Source organism: Salvia hispanica, chromosome 2, assembly GCF_023119035.1.
Source record: "Salvia hispanica cultivar TCC Black 2014 chromosome 2, UniMelb_Shisp_WGS_1.0, whole genome shotgun sequence".
Lineage (NCBI taxonomy): Eukaryota > Viridiplantae > Streptophyta > Magnoliopsida > Lamiales > Lamiaceae > Salvia > Salvia hispanica.
Genome location: NC_062966.1, coordinates 18223822 through 18234134, shown reverse-complemented (window position 1 = coordinate 18234134; position 10313 = coordinate 18223822). Strand labels below are relative to the sequence as shown.

At 28.2% G+C, this 10313-nt stretch overlaps 1 protein-coding gene across 1 annotated transcript; it reads left to right on the top strand.

The window, feature by feature from the left end:
• Window positions 1-3796: 3796 nt before the first annotated feature.
• LOC125204049 (gibberellin-regulated protein 1-like) lies at window positions 3797-4562 on the top strand. The gene is made up of 4 exons (XM_048102590.1): window positions 3797-3938; window positions 4021-4059; window positions 4140-4179; window positions 4250-4562. The coding sequence occupies exons 1-4, from the start codon at window positions 3885-3887 to the stop codon at window positions 4432-4434; spliced, it is 318 nt and encodes a 105-aa protein (XP_047958547.1). The 5' UTR covers window positions 3797-3884; the 3' UTR covers window positions 4435-4562.
• The last annotated feature ends 5751 nt before the right edge of the window (window positions 4563-10313 follow it).

Here is a 10313-nt window from a genome sequence, read left to right as displayed (position 1 = left end):
GATGTATCTCAAAAAATTATTTATTTTATTTTTATTAATTTTAATAAGTAAATCTCATATCTAACTAACTATCAATAATTACTCCTATAAAACTAATACTTTATTAATTTCAATCTAGGTGGAGCATTTTTATTTTTGGAAAATTCAATTTTGCGCAATATGGTTTTATGAGTTAAGTGAAAAGTGTAAAACACAAGAAAGATAAAATAGAGAGGGTAATGTTTCTCTTCAAGAAACTATCATTTATAGTGTGACATCCAAAAAGGAATGTATCACTTAGAGTGAAACAAAAAGAGTATATAAAAATAGAGTTCACATTTTGATTTTTCAACTCACTGTCCTTTACACAGTCTTGTTTTTTTCATTCTGGGACTCCGCAAATGGTATATAGGTCACATATCCCACTTACATTTCATTTAAAACTAATACTCTCTTCGTCTCCAAAGAGTATGAACATTTGGTGCGACACGAGTTTTAATGCATAATTGGAAAAGTAAAAGAAAGGTAGAAAGAAAAAGTTTTTAAATTATTGTTAATAAAGATTAGGGCTGGGGAAAAATACTGAAATATCGGCCTTATCGTACCGAAAAAATATCGAAAATACCGAATTTTCGGTATACCGTGACTTTCGGCATGGTATGATACCATACCGAAAGATTCCGGTAAGGTAACAGTATGAATTTTCAAATATCGCGGTATACCGCTGCATACCGAAATTCGGTATATACTGTAAATTAAGGTATATACCACAAAAATATAAACACAATTATATTTTAAAATATATTTTATATATTTTTAAATTATAAAATCTATTGTGAAATATAAATATAATTATGAATAAATTATATTTAATTTATTTTTAAAATTATAAATTATAAATAATATTTTAAAAACTCTAATTTTCTATTTTAATTGATGTTGAAAGTCAGGTATACCGCAAAAGTAAGGTATACCGAACTTCGGTACGGTATACCGAAAATGAGGTACGGTATCGGTATGAAAATTTGTCATACCGAAAATAAGGTATACCGAAGTTTGGTATACCGAAAACTTTGGTAAGGTAAAGATATGACTTTTTCACATACCGTATTTACGGTAAGGTATACGGTATGGTGGTTTCGGTAAGGTACACCTTACTTACCCACCCCTAGTGGAGATTGGGTCTCACCTCAGTAACTCAGTAGAGAGAAAGAATTTTCCAAAATTAGAAAGTTACTTTTTAGGGATATACTAAAAAGGAAATAGTTCATACTTTTTAGGGACGGATAAAGTATATAATTGAGACCTATATTTTACTAACTTCTTCTCCCACTTTTCTTTGAATTTCTTAAAACCGCGATGGAGAGAAATTTGAGTCTTATTCGCAAATGAAGGGTATAATATACTTGAAGTAAATTTCTTAAAATTCGTACCAGTCAAATATGAAAATTCTATGTGTTAGTAAATAAAGTAGGAGAAAAACTAATATTCCCTCTGTCTCAGGATAAGTGAGTCACATTCCGTTTTGGAATGTCCCACTATAAGTGAGTCATTCCTTTTTTAGCAAAAAATCACATCTCCTACTTTATTATCCACCTACTTTATTCTCTCTTTATTTCTCTACTTTTTTTTTTCTCTCATATTGTACTCTTTATATCTTAATTCTTTAAATATCAATTTCCTAAATCACTTGCCTTAAAGAAGTGTTTTGCTTATCTTGGAACTGAGAGAGTATAAGAGACAATAAAAGTGTTGGTTTTTGTTAAACAAGAAAATGATTCATTTGCAGTGAAATGACCTAAAGAAAATACTCGCTTGATGACGGTAAATATTCACATAATTATATAGGCGGAAGTAGATACTCTCTCCGTCTCACAGTAATTGTTACTCTTATTGTGACACGAGTTTTAAGAAATGTAAATAAAAGTTGATTGAAAAAGTTATGGAATATGAGATTCATTTTTTTATATTGGTTTTATAATACTTCCTCCGTTTCTTTATAGTTGAGTCATTTTTCTATTTCGAGAAGTTCCTTCATAATTAGTCATTACCATATATGGTAAAAATTTTCTCTTTCTTACTTTATTTTTTCTACTTTATTCACTTTATACTTTATTCTTTTAACTTTTCCTATCTCTTACTTTTTTATCTATTTATTTAACACACTCAACATTCCTTTGTAAAACTCCGTGTCGAAAAGTTTCACCTCAACTATGAAGAAACGGAAGTAGTAAAATGTGAGTGAAATGAGTTAGTGGAACATAAGACCTACTTACTATTTATAGTAAAAATGATGTGTTATGAGACGGACCAAAATGAAAAGGAGTGAAAATTATTGTGGATCAATAGGAGTAATTTATATCCCAAAAAATAAGATTTTAATACGGTACTGAGTTTGATTATCCATCCAACTGGAATATTGCTGGATTCCCATCACCCCTCTGTCTGCCTGCCTCGACACATGCAACGCAACATCCGTACCATGGTATCATCTCTAATTTATCTCTTTCTCTTCTAAATTTTACCTAAAGTTCCGGTGTATCACTTAATTAACTACAAGTACTAGTACTTATTTAAAGTAGTAGCATCACATGAATGAATATGTTTCGTTTTTTGGCAATAAAACAAATGCAATATTTTCGAAACAGTCGTGAAGTTATTAATGGTGTTAGAATCAGATAGAATGCAAGAAACTTGTGAAGCTCCATAAAAAGTCACAACTTCAAAGTAGTAGTACTATATAACTTAATCCAAGTCTTATAAAGTCATTAATCCTCGTGTTAAATATTTTCACACTGTATTTATACTGTACTCCTTATTAAGATAACCAAACACGCCTTATTGCTGCAATGAAATTATGGTTTTCTTTTTTCAAAAAGAGCGGCCCTAAATGACGCACTAATGGACAAGACGCACCATGCAGTGTAGTACCTCGTACGTCGTGCTCCAAATCCACATTCCTACTAAATTATGAAAATATATATTAATGTACAGATAAACGATTATCCTAATAAATATAGTAGTATAAAGTTTTTATTTATTTTACCCAGTGTCGGTTGCCGCTGATAATCAATCCAAATTCCAATATATGGAAATTCCATCGTTATCTGATGCAGAATTTTGCGTGTTCAATTTTTGTTATACAAGCAGAAGAAAACAAAAACAACTTGCAGATTAATTTTTATTATTCCTGGTTGCAATAAATGTTAAAAGGAGGATTTACTTGAGCTTTGTTTGTCTTTTATGCTCAAGGTGTTATATTTAAAAATTATAGTACTCCACTTTCTCAATCCTCTAAAGATAAAAATTCTTTTTATTTTGGGTTGTTTCATATAAACACGAACTTTTCCCTTTAAGAAATTTCTTTCAAATTTATTTCTTTCTTAATGAAGTGAGATATATTTTTCATAACACATTTTTCTTTTTATATCTCTTCTAATAATATATTACTCCTATTTTTTAATAACATATTTTTTATTTTAAAAATTTCTATTTTTAGAGTACGAAGAAAACAAGTAATCTTAGTATTCTATCCATCTCATAATAGATGATACAATTAGGATTGATATGGGATTTTAAGAAAAATTGTTTTATATGTTAAGTGGAGTATTTATATTAATATAAGAGAAAATTTAAAAAAAAAAAAAATTGTCATTCTTTTATGGGATAAATTAAAAAATATATATAATATTTATTATGGGATAAATTAAAAAAAAAAAGTATAATATTTATTATGAGACCGGAAAATATACTATTTAAATTATTTATGTTGGATAAAAAATGATGACTCAAAATCCCAATTTTATGCGTGCAGCTGGACACATAAACGGGGGGCCGCGCCTTTATAAATTAGAAGCATTGCATAGAAAGGAACTGCACCAAATCAAGTCTCTTCTCTTGTAAAGATGGGTCATCGCCTGCTTCTTCTCTCCGCACTTGTACTCATCTCTCTCGCCCTGGTAAGTAATACTTACACAAAAACTTACCGATTTCTTCTTATTTCATTCATAGTAGTAATAATTTTGATGAATTGATTTGCAGGTATCTTCGGATATCGAAAGTGGAGAAGAAACCACACTGGTTCAAACCATTTCTCACATATTCAGATATTCTTCTCTAGTGCATAACGTTATTCACTAATAATTAATCGAATTTTGCAGGTGGCGAAAGGCAATAACAGAAGGCTGTTAGGCTTTGTTGGTATGTGTATGTGATAGTAGTAATTAATTAATGGAAGGTTGTTACTTATATTAATCCTATTGTATGGCAGATTGTGGGCAGGAGTGCAAGAGGAGGTGCAGCTTGCACTCTCGGCCGAACGTGTGCAATAGAGCGTGTGGCACGTGCTGCCAAAGGTGCAAGTGTGTGCCACCTGGCACCCATGGAAACAGGGAGGTTTGTGGATCTTGCTACACCGATATGACCACCCATGGCAACCGGACTAAGTGTCCTTAATTTCCCACTACCATCCTTTATTTTCTGAGTTTCTGTTTTTTTATTTGGACATGTTTTGTTTCTTTGTTAATACTACTCCTACTATTATCTGTGGAAATTCGAAAGCTGAGGCCTTGTTGTTTTCGTTACATTTTCTAATTTTTATTTTCACCTTTTCAATACATACATAGAGTTGAGTAGGTAAATACAGCAGATTCTATTTTGTTTTACCTATTTTAATCAAAATATTTGGATTTTCCTCTTAACTGTAGAATTGATTTATTGTATTTTTAAAAACTCAAAAACAGACTTACAATAATACTACTGTCGAACTAGTATAATAACGTGCAAATACTCAGTCATAAACTAGTATAATAATCTTAGTTTTACTTAATATAGATTTTAAGAAATTATTTAAGTTTATGAAGAAAGGAGTACTATAAAAAGTTAGTAAATACATTAGTTTTTAATTGTGTTAGTGCAAGTGTAGGTGGGTTAGTATAATAAGTAAATAATTCTTTTAATTATGGACGTAAATGAAGTTATTTATTTGTGGATGAGACTGTTAAAACGTTATTTATTTTTTATACATACCTGCTAGGAGAGCGTTATATTTTACTAACTTAATATTTAATGATTAATTATAAATAAATAATATTTATTAAATAATCAAATCAAAGATCTAGATCATTATTCTAGAATTACTCTAGAATGTTAATAAAAAAAAGGTTAGAAAAAAGTATTAAAATCAATTTACAATAAATTTAAAAATGTCAATAAGGGAATTAAAGTAAATTTATAATAAATCAGTTGTACTTAACTTTTTAAAAATATCAAAATAACTTTAAAACGTTTATAACTTTCTCGATTTAAATTATATTTTCACAATATACATCAAATTAAAGATAATTTCATAGGAATTCTAAAGAGATTTCACTTGCATATGTTCTGATGTCAAAATTTGAAATTTTTTTTGAAAATTTTCACAAATTTCATTAACAGCTTTATATATCACTACACGACAGATAATATGTCAATACGCTTGTACAATGTTAATATGAAATTGTATTGACATTGTCATGTCTTTATGTTGATGTATTTCATATAGTGTATTGATGTTGTGTTTTTAAACTCCAAATTTAAAAGTTAATTGCTATTATCTTTTAAATATTAAAAAATGCAAAAAAAAAAAAAATACACATAGACAAATTATATATCACAAAATTTCTAAAATCCTATAGTCTTAAGTTAGTTGTAGTTAATAATTAAAAAATAATTAGCAATCGATTCCTCCCAATATAAGTATACAATGTATAAAAGGCTGTACCTCTAAGATTGGGCCAAGGTTTAATGGGTCAGCCTATTTAGGTCAGACACAACATGCAAATCTCGATTTCAATGAGTTTAAATTGATTCAGAAACAGTTAAGAACATACATTAAAAAATGTTATTTCGATAGATTGATTTAAGCTAATTTCTTATAATTTATACTCCTATAATTTTTATGATATGGTTTAGAGATAGGAGTGATTATGATCATGTTGAAGTTGTGCACACTCAGTGATTAAAATAAATGTACCATATAATATTTTAATAAAAGTCAAACTTTAACCAATTTAAACATGAAAATTTCAATTAGAATAAAATGATACGAGTTACATTTAGATGCTATACAAATGTATTTTTCTACCTTGGTTGTGTTATTGAAGTTATTTTTAATTTGCGAACACACAGCAATTACAAAAAATAAAATATAATAAAAATGTTGTTTGAGGTAGCTGTCGTACTTGAAGTTAAGGCACTAGTTTGATCTGGGCTTTCTGTAGCAATTTTGTGGCCCAAATTGAAATAGGTGCATTAAAACTAAAATCAAAATTCCCAAAGCGGTGATGTGATTGTGATAAAATTCACATACGATTACAAGAGAAATGATAACTCCACGATAAAAATTATAATAATAACAACAACATAATAATGATAATAATAAATGTCAAAGAGAAAAATCCTTTCAATTTGATATCAAAAGCTCTAACTTTGAAATGTTACGTCCTAAATAGAAACCGTTGTATATTTTTATATTTTATTGGCGCTATTATTTGTATGAAATACTTGGTCATATATAAACAATAATTCCATTTTATTATTTTTTTAGATTAAAAGAAGAAAAGAAAAAAATCACCAGACTCATTACTATTATTGATAGACATTATCTCATAATTTATCGCTCTCAATATAACACTATTTTAAAGATACGACCAGTTTCAATCACAATCACTCAAATACTTCATTTAAAACTCATAGTACTATAAAATCTCAATTTATAAAAAATCAATGTTGCATTATCAAACTCGTGTACTAGCATTTTATGACTTATCATGATGGCCTCCTCAGAAATTTCAATGTTCAAATATGGTGGGAAAGTTTGACTAACTTTTGGCTTTTATATATATATATATATATATATATATATATATATATAGGGGTGTACTAGTATAACAACTAATTTTAAAGTTACAACGTACATCCAACCACGTGCTGCCATGTGGCACGAAAAATGCAATATTGTATACAGAAAAATGCAATACGCATTTGTAGAAGCTATAAATGAATTTTGGCGGATTGCATTTTTGTTATATGCAGATTGCATTTTTCATTGTTAAGTTTTGCATTTTAGATATTGACTGTTTAAATTGCATTTTATATATAGACGGATTGCATTTTTATATGTGAAATGTAAAACTTAACAATAAAAAATGCAATTTACGTGAAAATGCAAACTCAACACTATAAAATGCAATTTACATACAACAAAAATGCAATCTGCGAAAATGAATATACAACTAGATTGCATTTTTGTATTTAAAATATTGCATGTTTTGTGCCACATGGCAGCACCAGATTGGATGTACGTTGTAACTCTAAATAAGGGGGCACTAGTGCTCCCCTATATATATATATATATATATTTTAATTTTTTTGCACCTATTTTCATGTTTGGATGCCTATAAAATATGGGTTACATTCAATTTAGTCTATGTATAATATTTGCCGACAATTACATTCATTAGTGCCATGCAGTCACGAAATTGACTTATTTGCATTTGAAGTTTTGAACCACGTGAAAGAATAAATCGACTTAAATTGTATAGGTATTCTGAATACGACAATTTGTATTTGGAGCACGTAAATCACCTTAAAATTTAGGCTCTATTTTGGATCATATTGAATTTTATATATGTGAATATATGCAATTAGGATTTTGCTAGAATCCTCAAAAAATTATTGGCATATTTATTTTAAACTTTATCTATTAATGGAAATCCCGTCAAAAAATTGTTTGCATATTTAATTAAAATTTTATCTATGAATGGAAATCCCTTTTTATAAAGAGTGTAATATGTCATTATTTTATCTAAAAAAATACTAATGTCATTCTCGAATAAATTGTTCCCCTCAAATGTTATGGCTGTATACTTGTCTTGTACGCAATTGCGTATGACGATATTTGATTATTAATTAAAATAATTATTCATTTAATTATTAATGAAATTTGCAGGCAATGTAAAAATGTGCATAATGCTGTCATTAAAGACAAAACTGTTTGTATGCGCTTATACAAAATCACTTACTGTATGTTATAACTAAAAGTAGTTGCTGAAATTTAAAGACTTTTTCTTGGTTGTTATATTGATCGATCGATTGATAATTCCGATAGTCAAATATGCAAATATGCAATGATGCAACCAAAGATTCAATAACCACCATTTTCGAAACGGTCAACTTTTATAGTTACACTGACATAGTTGTTCAATAAATCCAAGATTTGTTATTTGTTCTAACTAAAATTATCCTTCCGTCCCAGGAGTCCTAGAAAGATTGTTCCAGTTCATTTTTTGCATTCGTTTTGCAAAAATAATACTCCCTCCGTCCCGGATTAGGAGTCACTTATTGTTATGACTTGAGTTTTAAAAAATAGTTGAAGTGTGTAATAAATGAGGTGAGATGATAGAGTGTGTAATAAATGAAGTGAGTTGGTTGAAGGTGAGACCCTTTTGACTTTTTGGATTTTTGTTTTTGTTTTTGTTTATCTTAATGTGACTCTTAAACCCGGACGGATGGAGTAATAAATAGGTAAAGTTAAAAGAGAGTAAAATAAGAGAAAGAATAATGTAGGTAAGATTATTATCTACATTATTCTCTCTTTTACTTTAATTATTTATTACTATTATTTTTGCAAAACGAGTGTGAAAAAGGAAATGAGACAATCTTTCTGAGACGGAGAGGAGTAACTTGTTAATAAAAGTAGCACTTTCTATAAATACGTCTATTGAAATCAACAAGGAAAAGAGCATGTTAGCACTGGACAGTGAGCCAGTATTTATAGAGGGCACCCTTCAAAATATTGAGGGTATTTTCGTCCATAAAATTTTAGAAATAATAAAACGTACTTCAAATGATATTAACTCATAGTTGACGGATCTCAAATGATATTATCAAACTTCACGGACATAAAATGATACTTTAACAAAATTCGTGGACCAAAAAAAGATGTTCCCTCATCAATTTATTTGTATACTACTCCAATATTGACTGATGAAAATGAAACGATTTAAAAGATACTATACGACAAGGAAATTTCTTAAAACGATTTAATTTTCTTACAGTAGTACATATACAAAAAAAAATATATTAATCAATTCCATCAAATAATACATTAATGTTTAGCTAAAATTTTAGAATTTTCAACTATAAAACTGAGATTATGAATTGATAAATTAATATGTTCATATCATTGTTTTAAAAATCATAAATAAGTTAATATCATAATATGTAGGAATAGATTAGTGTCCAATCTATAACAATATAGAAATAGATTATAAATAAGTTAATATCATAATAGTATATAGGAATAGATTAGTGTCCAATCTATAACAATATAGAAATTGATTAGTGTCCAATCTATAATATATAGAGGTATAGATGAATTAATGTCCAAAATTTTATATTTTGATTCAAGGTTCTATAATTATCTTTTGAATACATTTACGTGCATGCAATTCTTATTTGTTTTACATATTCAACTATGACATGGAGTAATTACAAGGGAGCTACACGAAGAGAAATAAATAAAAAGAAATATATGGACCATATTAAAAAGCGAAAAAGTAGTACTCATAGACAGTGACAATGGCTATAATAAAGCAACAACAAAAAAGTAACCCACCTAAAATTCTTACACATATTAGACTCATAAACCAAAATTTATGCAACTTAATCCAACTCAAATACTCCCAATTATGTTGAAATAGAAGGACATTCTTATTTTCATTTATTTTTTTGGTTTGATAGTACGTAAATTATTTTTTAGGAATCATAATATAATTCCTTTTAGATCACCATTCTATTCCATTTAGCCAAGAATGATCAATCTATTCACTTTTTTTTCCTTCTTATTTTAGATATCAACATACTTAGAATACTAGTATATTTCAATTCAATATCATCTCAATTTTACACTCCACTTTTTTAATTTTATACTACTATAAAACTAAAATTTTGAATACATTGATATTTTTTTTCCGAACACTACACGCGCACACACACTAAATCTAAATAACAAGATTTTTTAGTTGTGAGTTGTTACAGCCCACGAGATTATATGGAGTACTTTATTTACGACGGACTAACCGTTGAAGATTTTTTTGATTTATTTAATGGAGTATTTTTTAAGTGATAAACGTCAATAATTTCTACATACATAATTGGATATTTTAGGCAATTCACATTTAAAATCGGGTCATGATTTTTAATTACTTTTATATCAATTAACATAATACATATTTACCCTTTAAGAAAAAATATATTACAAATGATTTTCTACTCTCCTTTCTTCCGTCTCT

Coding starts and splice junctions, on each gene's coding strand:
- LOC125204049 (XM_048102590.1), top strand. CDS start 3,885: ATGGGTCATCGCCTGCTTCTTCTCTCCGCACTTGTACTCATCTCTCTC. Junction 3,939..4,020: donor TACTCATCTCTCTCGCCCTG/GTAAGTAATACT, acceptor ATTGATTTGCAG/GTATCTTCGGATATCGAAAG. Junction 4,180..4,249: donor AAGGCTGTTAGGCTTTGTTG/GTATGTGTATGT, acceptor ATTGTATGGCAG/ATTGTGGGCAGGAGTGCAAG.